The 16,863-nt window shown below is 43.0% G+C and overlaps 1 protein-coding gene across 3 annotated transcripts; it reads left to right on the top strand.

Moving 5' to 3' along the window:
* Positions 1-268: 268 nt before the first annotated feature.
* ints2 (integrator complex subunit 2) lies at positions 269-16,828 on the top strand. 3 transcript variants are annotated; one of them, XM_007896554.2, is made up of 25 exons: positions 269-444; positions 1,545-1,851; positions 2,181-2,319; positions 2,943-3,045; positions 3,882-3,995; positions 4,522-4,652; positions 4,854-5,027; positions 5,832-6,061; positions 6,627-6,752; positions 6,905-6,976; positions 7,290-7,404; positions 7,497-7,565; positions 8,181-8,315; positions 8,556-8,732; positions 9,461-9,569; positions 10,059-10,163; positions 10,698-10,862; positions 11,060-11,261; positions 11,861-11,986; positions 12,119-12,320; positions 13,009-13,212; positions 13,470-13,577; positions 14,536-14,641; positions 15,137-15,313; positions 16,109-16,828. In XM_007896554.2, the coding sequence occupies exons 2-25, from the start codon at positions 1,559-1,561 to the stop codon at positions 16,288-16,290; spliced, it is 3,564 nt and encodes a 1,187-aa protein (XP_007894745.2). In that variant the 5' UTR covers positions 269-444; positions 1,545-1,558; the 3' UTR covers positions 16,291-16,828. The 3 variants fall into 3 exon arrangements, with proteins under 3 accessions (XP_007894745.2, XP_007894746.2, XP_007894744.2); XM_007896555.2 differs by lacking the exon at positions 269-444 and adding an exon at positions 469-556; XM_007896553.2 differs by lacking the exon at positions 269-444 and having other exon boundaries at positions 1,228-1,851.
* The last annotated feature ends 35 nt before the right edge of the window (positions 16,829-16,863 follow it).

Here is a 16,863-nt window from a genome sequence, read left to right as displayed (position 1 = left end):
GGAGGGAGTGAGAGAGGGTGGAGGAGTGAGGGACTGAGGGTGGGGGGTGGAGGGAGGGGGTGAGAGAGAGTGACTGAGGGAGGGAGGGAGGGAGTGAGAGGGACTGAGGGAGGAGTGGAGGGAGTGAGAGAGTGACTGAGGGGGTGGAGGAGTGAGGGACTGAGGGTGGGGGGTGGAGGGAGAGAGAGAGAGAGAGTGACTGAGGGAGGGAGTGAGAGTGACTGACTGAGGGAGGGAGGCGGGCTCTGGCGGGTTGTGACCTCTGAACCCCGCCGCTCGTCTCCAATGCGAGGGCTCCGCGGCCCTGGAGAGCCCGGGCTTTGCTGACGGCACGCGAGGCCGGGGACCGGATCACAGCTCTAGGCCCCAACGTTCAACAGATTATTTCCCCCCCCCCCCCCCAAAAAAAAAAAAGACTTTCTTCTTCTGGTCTCTTCAGTCAAGGTAATGGGCGTCAGGTCTGCGGCGTTACCGTCAACACGGATGGGCTGAAGTCACCGGCAGTTCCTGGTTGTCTGTGCTCCACACCATCCGCCGACCCTTCGCTTCCTCAGAGGTCACAGCACAAAACCCCTCTTTGTGTCATAAAATCGTACAAAAGCGTCCGAAACCTCTGCACAGAAAGCACTGGTTGTCCACGGGACTGGTGTGAAACTTCAAATCGGATGTTGCTGAAAGGTTTCTGCAGTCTGCAACAGCCCAGAGCCTCCGATTCCACATATACACGTCTGCTGTCAAATTGGGCTTGTTTCTTTTAATATATATATGTGTGTGTGTGTGTGTGTATGTAGATCGGTGGGTTTGCCAGCACTGCAAGTTAGTTGAGTGCTTTAAATCGCTATTCGATCCTCTTGATCAGGAAAAGTGAGCCTATCAGTTAAACGTTAAAAGTTGCGCCTCCCGTGACACCACAACTTGTGGCTGTTCCTCGACCCGTCTTGAAATTCGCCTCCTGAGGTTTTGAGGGACATCAGAAAAAAAGGAACGGCATAAACGCCAATCGGTCCATCGAGCCCAAGCCGTCCCAACGTGTCAGGCGTGTATATAAATATATATCTCGTACATTTCCACTGCAAGATCGTGTGAAAGCAAAATTGGTAACAAATTTTTAAGTTTTATGTCGTGCTTTTCATGTCAGGAGGATGTCCCAACGTACTGGACAGTCCACCATTTGCACCTGAGCTGGGGGTTGGATCCGAGGGGGGTTGGATGGGAGGCGGAAGGGGGATGGGAGGGGTGAAGGTGAATTAAGGCACTTTGAAGGAGGTGAGGGAAGTTGTATGGACTCCGGGATGGGGATCCAGAGAGTGGGACATAGAGGTTGTAAGCCTGACCGCCGATTATAGGACAGGTACCTGAAATAGTCTAGCCGCTGAACAAAGGAAGCAAGCGAGTTTGTCAGGTAAAAATGCACAGAAATGAGATGTTTTGGACCTTTATACAATAGTTTGCTGGTGATGGTTTAAAAACCAAAATCTTCTACACAGTTGAAACATTTCAGTGCTGGTTGAAATGGGATCTCATGGGTTTTATTTTTTGTTTAGGTATTTTCACCAAAATGTCAGAGTGTGCATTTCTGCAGTTTGTGAGTTCCTTTGCATTTGAAGCAATGCAGAAGGTGGATGTGGTAAAGCTGGCTGCTCTAAGTGATCCCGAGCTGCGACTACTGTTGCCCTGCCTAGTGAGAATGGCACTCTGTGCTCCAGCTGATCAAAGCCAGGCTTGGGCACAGGACAAGAAACTCATCCTTCGGCTCCTGTCCGGGGTCGAGGCTGTGAACTCCATCGTGGCTTTGCTTTCAGTGGATTTTCATGCACTGGAACAGGACGCAACAAAAGAACAACAATTGAGGCACGTATTGAAAACACTAGTTAAATACTGAGCAACCTGAGTATAAATATCTGATATCCATAAAGTGGTGTGTTGAGGCTTTGCATCTGTATGTTAGAAAAGGAGTTACTAAGACTTTTTATAGTGGATGTCACAAGGGGAAAAATAAAATATCATCCATAATAAAATATTGCTACTGTATACAGCTTGCTAGAACTGTTATCAAACAGCTCCCAGGTGTTTAAGCAGAGAAATGCGCCATTCTGCTGTTTCTCTATCTTTGTAGCTTCTGAGTGATATGGGGCAGAAATAATGGAAGAATTCTTGAAACACTAATTTATTTTTGACAGGCACAAGTTAGGTGGAGCAAATGGAGAGAGTATCTTGGTGTCACAGCTGCAACATGGTCTGGCTTTAGAGTTCGAACACAGTGATTCCCCTCGTCGCCTCCGTCTGGTACTGAGTGAATTGCTCGCAATCATGAACAAGGTAACTGAGGGAGGGTCTGAACTAGGCTGCGAAAGAAACTTGTGTTTCATGTGATCACTTCCAAGTTTAATTCCTCCATATATAAATACATATTTCATAAAAGCTTAGAAATGCATTGTACAAAACCACTCGATTTTAGCCAGTGGATAGCTGAGCCTTATTTTTTGTCAGTCGGGTGTAGAAACTCGTCGTGCCTATTTGAGAGTCTCTAAACCACACACAAACAGTTTCAAACATGTATGCTTTCTGTTTGTTTGGCATGCACACACTCTGGAGAGATGCACCCTGTTTCTGGAAAGTTTAAGTGCATGTTGATAAAAGCTAAAGTTTAGGGATCCCAAAGTGTACATTTGGGTAGGTCTGGAGTTTAACCAGCTAAAACTTTGAACGCTGGCAAGCTTCTTGTTGTTTATCTAGATAAGACCATCCTACTCATTAGGGCTTTGGTTCAACAGGAGCTAAATGAAAAGAATCTAAAGGCCCAGAGACTGGTCTGCAGCTCTAAGTTCTGTTGACAAGCCAGGCTGGCTGGTCATCAGCACTGTCTTGGACCTGCCTACCCCAGGTATTGTTCTGTCAAATTAGTGAATTGAAATTGAAACTTATTTTTGTTCACTTTGAAGGTGTCTGATTCCAATGGAGAATTTTTCATGAAGTCTTCAGAATTGTTTGAAAGCCCCGTTTACCTGGATGAAGTTGCTGATGTGCTCTGCATCCTACAAGCAGGTAGAATTAATGCTGAAGTAGTGCAATGTACATAATTGTTTTAATGGGTTTATATCACTTTTATTGATCCAATTTTCCTCCTGCTCTCAAAAGTTATCTGAGGATAAGGACAGGTGGGTATGCTTTCTCCCTTTCTCTGCCGAATACAGATAGTATTCTCAGCATTAATATTCTTCCATGATTTGTTCCAAATGCTGCAAACCTAAAATACACAAAAATACTTCTGTGAAATATTTTTGGATTGGACCATAACATTTTGTGTTTTAGATGGAGTAGATGGCATCCACATATAAAATTCAGATAGTGATCCAAGGAGGTTCCTTACTAATTTCCGTACTAAGTTCTAGGTGCTGTCAAACGGGAGTATCTTACCCTTGAAGGAGGGGAAGTTGGAAGAGTGATACAGGGTTTTTCATTTTGTGGTGGAATGTGTTGGTAATTTGCCAAGCACAATAAAACATATCCATGAGCTAGTTCTGTGTTGAGTGCAGTGGTGAAATTGTCTAGATTGCTGCAACTCTTTGCAGAAGTACACCATCTGTTGATCAGTCACGGAACAACATTGATACTGAACCCAGAAGTTTGCTTATTCCAAACGGTCCCACTTTCTGTGCCAATGAATGGTGGTCAGAAAAGTGGCTAAGCAACCAGTATTATGTAGGGGGTAAAGCTCCAGGATAGCTTGCCAGTTTCCAGAAAGAGAATAATCTGCCTCTCAGTTCTCTGGGGGTCAGTTATTCTTCTCTTTTCAGGAGCTAAAGTTCCAAAACAGAACCTACTGCACAATCCCATGTGTTTAGAATTGTATTGATATTTTGCCTATTTTGTCTCCACAGAGCTTCCTTCACTACTGCCGATCACAGACGTAGCCGAGTCCTTGTTGCACGTTCGGAATGGGTCCTGGTTCTTGTGCTTGTTAGTTGCCAATGTACCTGACAGTTTCAATGAAGGTAAAGGTCTCTCTTTAATATCCCCAAAAAACCATCACCACCAATGCATTGGAAGCAGCTTGAGATCATTTATTTATGAATTTCACTGGTAATTTTTTCAAAACCAATGATTATATTTTTCTGTGTTAAGTGTGTTATTTTTAAGGTGCATTGGTTTGAGGTGTAATTCTCTGGAACATGGAGTGTTTAGAGAATGGGATTGTTTTTGAAAGTTGTCCACTGTCCAGTCTAGATTGTCAAAGAGGTTTAAAATTGACCTCAGTGCCCCTTTGCTAAGAAGAGAAAACCAGTCATGTATGTATGATTGTAATGCATATTTCCTGCTACATACATGTGTGTTTGTGTGTGTGTGTTTATTGGTATTGGGGAGAGGACAAGCCAGAGATTAGCTACAATTTCTTCTCCCCAACCCATTGCCATTTAGCACTGGGTGAGCTATTGAAGAGCAGACAGTTCTCTTGAGAGGAGAGTGCATTTTGGGGGAAGGAAATCTGGGTTCACATATAAAACAGGCCTTGCTGTTCAGTTTGCAGGGGTTTAATTAAGAATGGTGAACGACAGGATGAGGAAAGTATTGGAGGTCGACGCAGAACAGAGGCGCTTCGCCAGTTGTGCAAGATGAATCCTACCCAGGCTCCAAATATCAGAGCCATGGTGGTAAGTGCTGGTTTCATACACGCAGTGGCATTTGCACTTGCACACTGTTGATGTTATCCTGCGTAAAGGTGCATCCAAAAGTATTTGGGTTTCCTTTCTCAATCCCATTTAAACTTTTAAAATAATAATCCTTACAATTTCCTTGCACTGCATTATCAAAATATTGATACTGTTTTAATAATTATTCTGCTTTGGTGACAGGTGGAGGAGTGTCACCTCCCAGGCCTCGGAGTGGCTTTGACATTAGATCAGTGTAAGAATGATGGATCTGAAGATCAGGTGACTGATCTTGTCTCATTTGTCAGCGGCTTATTGCTTGGGACCAACGCAAAAGTGAGGACCTGGTTTGGAATGTTCATCCGCAATGGCCAACAGGTAAGGAGCTGACTGCACAAATCAACCAAGAGTTTTCTGACACCAGTATCCTGAGTTTCTTATTTTAAAAGAAAGGAAAATTGTAGTTGGTGAGGAAAATGGTTGCTCTGAAAGCAATCATCACAATGGAGTCCTGCAGCATATTGCTTCGAGCACTCGCGTCACAAGCGAGAAGACCTGTGTTCGATTTCTGAGAGGGGCAAAATGTTAGCCTTAAGAGTCTTCACAGTTCAGAATGCCAAGCTATTTAAGTGCAGAAAAGATCACAGTTGAAATCCTGTGCTCATCCGATATTCAAGCACATTCAACCTCCAGTGGCAGTTGTTGGATAATGATCTGAAGCAGGAAACCTGGCTTGTTTCTCTCCCTCCCCCCTCACACACACACTTTCCAAGAGGTTGTAATCGATTGTAGCACTCCCAACTCTGATCAGCTAACTCAGTACAAACTGGGAATTGAACGTGAGACTCAGCTATAAAAATAAACTCACTGAGCCACTAGGAGGCAGAAAGAAGTGTTTTCCGATGTTGCAAAAAAACATTTTGGGAGCAGACGAAAGACATTTAATAGCAACAATAACATCTCAGAGCGCAACAGGAAGAGGGAGCAAAATAAATCTAAGCTGATAATAGGGAGTGGTGGGGGAGATAAAAAAAAATTGAAAATGTTAAAAATCAACATTCTAGAGATTTTAAGATATTTAGAGAGTGGAATGTATTACAAATACCTACCTACAAGTCAGCTACCTGAATTCCATCCTCAAAAATAGTGTTTGAAGTCAGTGTAATCTGTTTTTCCAAACAGCGGAAGCGAGAGATGAGCAGCTCAGTACTGTGGCAGATGAGACGGCAGTTGTTGCTGGAGCTGATGGCTATTCTTCCTACGGTCAGCAGCGGCCGTCTTGGGGAGGACACGGCAGATACAGACATGGAACCTAACATATCTGTGTACTCTGCACTGAAGGAAGAGAATGTGGTGAAGGCCAGTGCACTCCTTCGACTCTACTGTGCACTCATGGGAATTGCTGGTCTCAAGTAGGCAGGCCTGGTTTATAATCCATTGTTTGTGCTGTGGTGGTGCAGAAAACATAATACAAATTGGGGGAATGAGGCACAGAATCTCCACCGGAGCCCAGATGCTGAGACAGCTTCAGTTTGGCTCTGCATGCAAAAGTTGGTGAGAATGTGCGAGAAGCGAAGAGTGATAAAGGCAATGGCATTAGGAGCTGTGGGGCTTATGTGGAATATAAATGCTATCATAGACAAGTGGGGCTGAATGGCCTGTTCCTGAGCCATATCACTCCTTGCAATGTTGTTAGGGCTTTGATTGGCACAGAAGTATACAGCACTGGAGTATTAGCCTGGATAAGAACCTCTAAAGTCCCAACGGAGGGTTGGAACCCACAATATTCTTGAGTTGCGCATCACGTAAATATATTGGCAGTATTTTACTGGCTCATCCTTTAAAGTCACTGCATTGCTTTACTGACCTGTCCCAGAATTCTTTTCTCATCTTGCGTGTCATTGATGTTTTGATTTGCAAGTCATCAGCTTGTTCCTGATTCTGATAGAATACTGTCTCATTTGCGGACTTGTCTAGGCCAACCGACGAGGAAGCAGAGCAGCTCTTACAGTTGATGACGAGCCGTCCACCAGCAACCCCAGCTGGGGTCCGCTTTGTCTCCCTCTCTTTCTGCATGCTGTTGGCTTTTCCAAGCCTAGTCAGGTAAGCGTACAATAATAATATTAATAATATTTTCCTGCTATTTGCTATGGCGATATATCCAATATTTTGCTTACAAAGTAACGAAGACAAGTTAACTGTGTATTTCCACTTTTATGTTCAGAGATTTATGTTAAAGTTAACTTTGTTTGCAGCACCCCTGAACAGGAGCAAATGACTGTGATGTGGTTGAGTTGGATGATCAGAGAGGAGGCGTATTTTGAGAGGTGAGGTTAAATATTGGTTACTGCACCAATGTGTATTAATCGTTAATGAGTCTAATCCTTAATGTGATTACAACGTGAAGTGAATTTCAGTATCGTCCACAGTGAAATAAAGTTCAAAGTTAACACTTTTGAGTTTGTCTATAGTACAGATTTGAGAACAGAATAACAATGCTAGTCAGCCCAGGTATCAGGATCTACTAATATCCTATCATCAGAGTACCCCTGAGGCACTAACGTTTAGGATGAAATTATCATAGTTGGCTTGGAGTGACTTAATAGGTGAAATAAATATTTTCTCTTGTGTATATCCCAGCACTACAGGTGTGTCTGCATCTTTTGGTGAGATGCTGCTTTTGGTCGCAATGTACTTCCACAGCAACCAGCTCAGTGCCATCATCGACTTGGTCTGCTCCACTCTGGGGATGAAGGTAAGTCTGAATCCACCGTCCTGCTCTTGGCTACAGCAAAAATATCACCTGAAGAGTACTGTGCATAACCAGTTTATGATTTCTGTCCTTAGATCGCAATTAAAGCAAGCTCACTGAACAGAATGAAAACCATCTTCACGCAGGAAATCTTTACTGAACAAGTGAGTCTACCTCGTCCACACACCTTCAGTTTATTTTACCTGAAACCTTGGTGCAGGATGCCATTGAGGTTGAGTTGGTTAGGTAATCAATCTTGGATTTGAAAAGCTTGTTGATTGTAAGAAGAAAGGAAGACTGAGGGAGGTAAGGAATTCATTTGGGGTGAGATCCTGGAAAAGAATCAGGAGCTGGGTATAGCCCTCTGCAATAAGTGTATTTTTCATTTCTATTTCCTCACCTCTTCCCTGACCTCCTCCTTTGCCAGCCAGTCTACCATCTCTTTCCTCTTTTCTCTGGCATCGGCCCAATACCCAACCCGGGCTTCATCTGATAATCTTCTGACCCAGACACAACAGTGCTACAAACTGAGCTAGTCTACCACTTGATTTAACATAAATGATGTTGGAGGAGACTGAGCTGAGTTTCTAAACTGGCCACTGATTATCTTCTGGCTCAGATTGGGAACCTGTAAATACAAACCCACCTCCTTCACTCTGCTCAATGTGTTGGTACAACATTTTGTCAAATGTACTTTAATGTTCCAGTATTATCAACTTGATGAGGATATATGAATCCATATTAATTTTAAAACTTTTGTATTTTTTCCCCTATTTTAGGTGGTAACAGCCCACGCTGTTCGAGTGCCTGTAACTGGTAACCTAAGTGCCACTATCACTGGCTTCCTCCCAATACATTGTATATACCAACTACTGAGGAGTCGTGCTTTCACCAAACACAAGGTCTCCATCAAGGTGAGTGAGAGCCTTTGGGTTAGACAGGTATCTGAAGGATAGAGTCAAAGGAGGATGGGGATAAGACAAGTATGATTGAATGAATACCTTGCTCTTAGACCGGTGTGGACTTGATAGTCCAAATGGCCTCCTTAAATTTAAAATTTCTATGATTCTATGAACAGTAATTAGTATTTCTTTTGAAAATTTATGTGAATAAACCATGCTTATTTTTAAAATTACTTGTGGGTTTCTTTTTAGGATTGGATTTACAAGCAGATGTGTGAAACAGTGACACCGCTGCACCCTCAGCTAATTCCTCTGATTGACGTTTACATCAATTCCATCCTCACTCCAGCATCCAAGGCTAACCCCGAAGCCACCAACCAACCCATCACCGAGCAGGAGATCATCAATGTATTTAATGGCCTTACCTGGGTGAGATAAGCATCAAATGGGTCACTGCCTTAAAATAAATCCCCAAGTCTCCCAATTTACATTCATATAGTGCCTTTCATGTCAGGAGGATGTCCCGGCTTAGCTGGTGGGAGCTGAGGGGTGGGAAGGGAAACGCTGACTGAAAACGTAGTCAGAGATACATCTCGATGTATCTTGAACAAGGTGAGGGAGAGAGCGAATCGGAGAGCTGGAGTAACAGAGAGTGGGGGCACAAAGGCTGAAAACCTGTCAGTGAATTGGATAGGGTTGGGGACATGAAGCAGGCCAGTGCTTGCTGAGCGAAGAGAATAAGGATGTGTAGGGTTTGAGAAGGTAGCAGAAGCCACAGCTGGGCTTCCTACCCCACATCCAGTTCCTGACTAGGACTGCCTTCCTCCACTTCCGCCACATTGCTTGCCTCTGACTGTACCTTACCCGAGACGTGTGCGTTCGGCACCTCCCGCCTCAACTATTCAAATGCCCTCCTCGTTTGTCTCCCCAGCTACACCATCCACAAAATCCAGCCGATCGATTAGTTCCATTGGCAATAACTTTGGCAGTAAGTCACTAAATCAGGGTTTGCATCCCCACTTCTCCTCCCAAACACACACACAAACAAACAAACAAACAAACTCACACTAGCCTCATGTAGCTGAATTAGAAATATAACTGGCTGCTTTACTTTTACTGGCTTGCAAACATTTTATTTTTTCAATTTTTGTATGCAGGGAGAGAACAACCGATTCCGACAACGACACAGTATCACAGCACAACTCCTGGTCCTATATTATACACTCTCATATGAGGAAATCCTGTTAACTAATACGAAACCATTAGGTAGGTTTGTGTGTGTTTTTTCCATCATAGAAATTGTATTTATTTTTCCTTGTCCTGGGTTACAGATATCTCCACATAAGTACAGGTTGTCAGCTTTTCAGTTCTCAGAGTCAGGTGGTGTGAGATGTAGACTTCTTGAAGCCTGGTGCAGATCTCTAGGTGAAATACTCATAAAAAGATTATTTTTGCTGAAGGATTGGAATCTCCTCTTTTGCATCAGGCGAATCTTTACATCTCTTCCACAAAGAACGGTCTTTGCAGTCTAATGATCTAAAGTTACAATGTTTTCACTCATTTGTCAAATTGAGCAGTGGTTAGAGAAGTTAGAACTCTTCACATTGAACCAGAGAACCATATGGGTATAATGGGGTCCAACTGTATCTCAAATAGTAAACAATCCAAATTGTTTGGAGCAAAGACTGTCTGGTGGATTTCTGCACAGTCTGCTCAGATCTGCACTAACTTGTGCTTTCTTCTTTTTTTTAATAGCAACAGCACAGAAGAAGCTCAAGTCCTACTCTTCAGCGTTAATGGACCAAATTCCAATCAAATACTTGATTCGTCAAGCACAGGAGCGCCAACACGAACTAGGAGGTATGGGAAGAACACTTAAGTAAGAAATTCAGTGTGCAGTGAGATCCACAAATTGCATCCCTGGTTTCCCAATATGATTAAGTCGTACAGTCATACAGTTTTAATACAAGACTTGTTGTCAGCCGAGCTCATTCAGTAGCACCTCTGAGCATCTTACTTTGAGTCAGAAGGTTATGGCTTTCAAGCCACATGTTGGGGGACTGCGTATTGAACATTATGTATTCTATCAAAGAACTGCCTTTGTTCCTCCTAAACCTGAAACGCACGAGGACAGATGCAAAGCCTAAATGTAGAAATGTAAAAGATCCCATGAAGCTATTCGAAGAGGAGGGAGATTCTCTCCGTGTTCTGGCCAATGATCCGCCAAATAAAAATGGTCAATCACTACATGGTGGTTTGTGGGATATTGCTTTATAGTAAATGCTGTGAAATGCTTTGAGGCATCCTCATGACATAAAAGTGCTATATTAAATACAAGGATTATTATTACTGAAAAATGGCACTTGAACTTAATGCTACTCTCCCATTCTATAGGCTTGCACTCCGCACTGCTGCGCCTGCTTGCTACAAACTACCCACATCTATGCATGGTGGATGACTGGATGTGTGAGGAGGAGGTGACTGGCACGGATGCTCTGTTGAGCAGGATGTTATTGACTAGTCAGGCCAAACAACACTCACCAACACAACTGCAAGAAGGTAGGCTCTTAAAAGCAACTGCCAGATTACCGGTGCCCTAGGTACACTATATGCAGAATACCGGCATGTCAACCGGACTGTGAGTTCACAGTCCTGACTTGGGGCTTAAACCTGCAACCTCTGACTGACTCAGAGGCGAGTGTGTTAACAACAGAGCCGGACTGGCCTGCTAATTCTAATCGCCATCTTATTACCAGCTTTCCAAATGGTCCCTGCCAATCACACCCAACTGATGCAGGTCTTGGAGGATTTGACACTATTAACAGCGAGCCAACTGATCCCATACGCTGAAGAATTGATGTCAGACTTGTACCGGCTGCTGGAGTCAGGTGTTCCCCAACGGATCTTACAGACCGTCAACAAGCTCTGGATGATTCTCAATACTGTAATGCCGAGGAGGTGGGTTTGCTGCTGTTATTGATATTTGTAAATTATTAGGATAATCTCGGGGATGAGTTTGGACTATGACTTTTTCCTGCTGGAACAAAGAAGATTGAGGGGGTAATCTGATCGAGGTCTTTAAAATGATGAGGATGAGGGGTTTTGATGTTCAGTTGGAAGAAATTATTTCCATTGGTTGGTGAATCAGTAACCAGAGAGCATCAATTTTAAGATAGTTAGTAAATAAGCAAATGGGGAGATCAGGAGATTTTTTTTCCACATGCAGAGTTAGGATATGGAATGTCCTGATTGGCGTGGTGGTTGAGGCAGACTCCATATTGGCCTTCAAGAGGGAACCAGACAAATACCTTAAAAAGAGTTGGATACCGGGGTATGGTAAAATGACAAGTAAATGTGATTGAAAGGATTATACTTCAGGGACCCAGCACAGACAACGATGGGTCAGGTGGCCTTCTTCTGTGCTATAAGTTTCTGTGGTTCTCTGGGCATTTTTAAGAGTCTTTGTTTTATAGGGAGTTTATTGTAACAAAGCTCATCAGAGCTGTTTCGTGGATTATCAATAAGTGCTGATTTGAAAGCCCTGTTTGTTCCCAAAGGCTGTGGGTGATGACTGTGAATGCGTTGCAGCCGAAAGCCAAGCTGCTCAGACAGCAAAAGTACACTCAGAATGACCTGATGATTGACCCGCTGATTGTGTTGCGATGTGATCGTAGAGTGTACAGGTGAGCCCCAGGATCCAACCAATTATTAAAAACGCTCCCCTGTTATTGACTGAGTATATGTTAGTTATTCCAAATTCTGTTTTGATGAGAAATTGAATTGTTCCCATAAAGTTTACGTTTTGTGGACTCCAGGTGCCCCTCTTTAATGGACATCACTCTGCACATGCTAAATGGCTATCTTCTAGCTTCAAAGGCCTACCTGAATGCTCATCTGAAGGAAAACATGGAGCTGGACAGCAAGCCATACCAGAGCAATAGCATTGGGTTAATGGGACAGCCAGAAGCCCCTGAGGTCACCAGAGAGGAATTGAAAAATGCCTTGTTCTCAGCACAGGTAACACAAAAACGTCCGACAATCTCTGTTGGCCTTTCCCAAATAGAATTCGGTTTTGATTCTCTCCCTGATGCCATTATTTTGTCTTGCTTTATTGAGTGATTGAAGACTAAATGAGCGTCAGCTTTCTTCAGCCAATCTGTGCGCTTAGAAGATGGTAGCAAAGCTCTTATGCATTTCATGCTGAGCTATGCTGCTATCCAGGACCCTCGAGGGAGTTCCTGTTACTTGACATCCATCTAGCCGAGGCTCAAACTTGGACTTGTCGGATATCAAATGACCAAATAGTGACAATCCTTCTTGGGGAAGGGAAACAGGGCCTCCTTGAAGCTGAAATGTCTTTCGGACCTGAAAGGTGCTGGATAAGTGTAAATCTGTATCGTATTCCTCTTGATGTTGGTAGTGTTGGTGTTCATCTTGATGTTGGTTTCATTGGTGGTGTTGATTAATGCCAACTGCATCATCAACATTATCATTAGCCCAGGCAGACGAGGCCGAAGCACCACACTCCAGAGTCAGAGAAAGATTACAAAAATGGAGAAGGGAAGGGAATGCAATATATAGTTGCTACAATTAAAAATATACCGACAATAGAAGCAAATTGAAAGTGGGATTTACTGTGACAAACATCTATCTTGTAGATTAATAAGTGGTTTGTTACCCAATGACAAGTACGTTTTCTTGACAGGACAGTGCGGCTGTTCAGATTCTCCTAGAGATTTGCTTACCTGCTGAGACGAGTGCTAAAGGTGCAGCCGGATTCCGAAAGTCATCTGAGGACAGTCAGGAGAATTTGTTGAGCAATCTCCGGGAGGTTCAGTGTCTTATCTGCTGTCTTTTGCATCAGATGTTTATTGCAGACCCTAACATTGCCAAACTGGTTCACTTTCAGGTAGTATTCTATTCTTTGGTGTGTTATTTTAGTATTAGCACTTACTGTATCGTATTCTATTGAAAGATGTTATATAAATAATTGGGAATACTTTTTTTTACACCTGAGATAAGTGAAACTGATGAGTTGTGTCACTGTATAACTGGTGAGTGTAAGCAGAGGCAGGATGTATAGTCCTCATAATACAGAAAATTATGATCTTAGTTCCATGGCTTGGTGAAATGAGAATTTAAATTTTCTGGGTTTTGCTTGAACAGGGTTACCCCAGTGAATTGCTGCCCTTGACAGTGGCTGGAATACCCTCTATGCACATCTGTCTAGATTTCATCCCAGAGCTCTTGGCACAGCCTCAGCTGGAGAAACAGGTAATATATCTTTTCGTAGATTTATAAAATCCATGTAAGACATACTTCTCCCCTTTTAGGAACATTAGAAAACAGGAGCACAAGCAGACCATTCAGCCCATCAATCCTATTTATTATACCTTGGCAGATCTTTTAATCCCAATGACCCGTCTTTTACATCTACCCCTATTGCTGTCTACTACCCAAGTTTCGAGTCTATTTCTCTTTCAAAGTACCTCTTATTGATTTGGCCTCTGTAGTTTCTGGTACAGAGCATTCCAGATCTCTGGGTGAAGAAATGTTTCCAGACCTCGGTTGCAACCATTTGGGCTCTGATTTTAAAATGTTGCCCCCCACACCCCTCCCCTATAATCTCCATTGATCTCCGAGATTCTGCACCGTTTCCTGTCAAAAAGAGTGGTCCCAGCTGTTGCCACTCAAGCCTCAGGCAAACTGAAGCTGCATGAATGTTGCCGGCCTAAAGTGTCTTCTCTCCCAGTTTTTTCTTCCCTTACAAATAGATGGAATCGAAAACAAACAAAAATAAATGTTTTTTTTAATTAAAAATGCTCAAATTCAACTTTTAAATTGTGTTCTAAATTACATCTGCTGCATTCCTCGAATTCAGAATGAGTCTGATGTCTGTCTCCAGCTTCAGGTTTCCCTCAAATCCTCGTCTCATACAATACAGTGAACATCACATCACATTTTATCAGTTGGGACCATACAGTTAATATGACTTATGCAAAGTATGAGTTATGTGAAACTTGATTAAGTCGAATCAGGATCAGAAAGTGCTCTGTCCACCACCTGTCATGGTTCACGTAAGGTTGTGAGTTTGTCTTTGAGGAATTGTAGGTTTGAAGCTCCCCCATCTCTCCTAATAGTGATGCTCTTTTTAAAATTCATTGAGGCATCTGGAGACCTCGGTCTTCTTTTCATGTATTATAATTGTAACAGAATGATTTTGTCTCTTCAGATCTTCGCAATCCAGCTGTTATCCCACTTGTGTATCCAGTATGCCTTACCCAAATCTCTCAGTGTTGCCCGTCTATCTATAAATGTCATGCAAACAATCCTGACAGGTGAGGCCCAGGCATGTCTTTTACTGATTAAACTGTCTGATTAAATTTTTCATGCATTGCATAAAGGTACATGAGGATGTGCTTATGGGCATTCATATGTGTGCTTTTGCCCTTTGTAAGGTCTCCCTTATTGTTACCTTCTGTTAAGAGGAAATAACATTATGGGATATAGTACATAGGTAGTTAGGGACATATGTGCATGCGACTCCAGGAAGGTGGAAGGCAAACTAGATGAATCTTGTTTTTTTTTCATCTAGCATTTCTTATGTTCTTATATAAGAGGGTGAGTGGTCTGCTCGCAGGCCTCACGCAAATCTCTTCTGATCAGTTGGTAGTGTACAGGAACAATATTTTAAGTCTATTCCTAGTTGGATGTGTTTTTAAAGGGAGATGTATTCAGCGAAAGGAGCGAAAATTGGCACACATTCAACTTTCATATTGAAGAGAGTGTAAAGCAAAGTGTTTATTTTTGTATTGTGTTCTTTCCCTGAACAGTGCTGACCCAAGCCAAGCGATTTGCCTTCTTCATGCCTACGTTGCCCTGTTTAGTATCCTTCTGTCGAGCATTTCCTCCGCTATATGATGATGTAACTTCATTACTGATCCAAATTGGACAAGTTTGTGCCTCACATGTTGCCACTCAGGCTCCGGATATTGACCCCATCATTACACGTATGTATCACCCTGTCAATTGCTGATTTATAGATTTGACGCCTGACCTGATCCTTACATCTTGGGCCGAAAGACCTCCTTTTGTGCTCTAAGGTTCTCTCTCTCTCCACTGCAGCTAATTGTTGGCTAGAAATACTGCTGAAGTTTAATTTGGTTCTACTAATCTCTGTAGTTGATATAGTACTTTTATCACGTCGGCGAGAGGTCTCATAAAGTGAACAGACATCAACCTCTCTCTGTCCACTGGCACCGTTCCCACCCTCTTAAAAATAGCCATCAAAACCCCCACCCTTCAAAAAAAATCTTCCCTCAACCCAGGGAGTCTGGTTGTCTTGTCAGTCACCAAGTCCTGGATGAGTCCTGGTAATTTTCACCAGTTGAACGTTGATAAGATTGAGACCCACCTGGTTGGCTCCCGTCAGCGCCTCCTCACCTCAGGCGCTGACAGCATCACTATTCACAGATGCACTCCCCACCTCACAGAGCCAGTCCTCAACCTTAGTGTCGTGTTCAACACTCAACTATTCTTTAAACTGCACAACTGTGCCATGATCATTCTGCCTTTCATCCACTTCCATAAGAATGCCCTCTTCCACCACTGCCTTCTGGAATCACACATGTAAATATGTTTTATTGTACTCTAATGAGTGTTTAAATTACCAACCAAAATGAAGGTGGCCAAAAACATCCAGCATGTCTTAAAAACAACTTTCTATTTTCGACAATAAGATATCGTTCGTTCGAAAAAGCAAAGCACATTAATTCTCTCATTCGGGTTTGATTTATTTTCTGCAGGTCTCAAATATCTAAAAGAGAGAACAGAGGGGGGCATTCATCCCTGTCGAGAAGCAGCTTCAGATCCGATTAAGAAAGGGGAGCCTCCTGGGCCTGAGAGCGTCGACCCAGAGGTTCAGCTCTGCCAGTGTGTTGAAGCAACCTTTCTGGAAATAATAAATACAGCTTCTATTGGAGTATAGAGGAAGGAGTGCTAAACACGATCTGTGCTTGAAGATCAAAAGTGTGGTGTAGCAGGGGCTGTCGAGAAGTGAAGGGGCAGTTGAGAAGTGACTGAAGCTGTAGTTCAGTACAATCGGGGTGAACATTCAGCTGAAGAATGGAATCATTGGCTCCCTGTCCTGCCAGCACACATGGACAGCATTTGCAGCTGAGTTTTGAGCTGCAGCTTTGTCAAGAGCTGAACCCTGCAGAAAAGGGATCACTTTTATCTGTGTACATTTTTCCATGATGTTGATATCCTTTTATATATTAGAGCATGTGCTGTATCAGTTCATTTCACTGGTATACGAGTATTTCTAGATTTGTAGCGATTGGATCTAAAACGAGATATTCATAACTGGAGTCACCGCCAATAGTGGAGTCTCAATGGTAACCTGTGTGCATCACGCAATAACCTTCTAATAGGGGGATTCTCGTGACGTGGTTCCAGTTACCAGCCATACTTGTCCTTTGTGAATATCATGCATTTAAGACCCCAAATAAAATTATTTTATATTCTGGGTGCTGTTCATTCTCCAAAAACAGGTCAATTA

Source organism: Callorhinchus milii, unplaced genomic scaffold (genome assembly GCF_018977255.1).
Source record: "Callorhinchus milii isolate IMCB2004 unplaced genomic scaffold, IMCB_Cmil_1.0 Scaffold10, whole genome shotgun sequence".
NCBI classification, from domain to species: domain Eukaryota; kingdom Metazoa; phylum Chordata; class Chondrichthyes; order Chimaeriformes; family Callorhinchidae; genus Callorhinchus; species Callorhinchus milii.
This window is presented reverse-complemented; position numbering and strand designations above follow the sequence as displayed.

Excerpts from the sequence above, each read along its gene's own strand:
- ints2 (XM_007896553.2), top strand. The coding sequence starts at position 1,523 with ATGGGTTTTATTTTTTGTTTAGGTATTTTCACCAAAATGTCAGAGTGT. Across the intron at positions 10,164-10,697 it reads GCGCCAACACGAACTAGGAG|GCTTGCACTCCGCACTGCTG; the intron begins GTATGGGAAGAA and ends CCCATTCTATAG. Across the intron at positions 11,262-11,860 it reads AATACTGTAATGCCGAGGAG|GCTGTGGGTGATGACTGTGA; the intron begins GTGGGTTTGCTG and ends TTGTTCCCAAAG.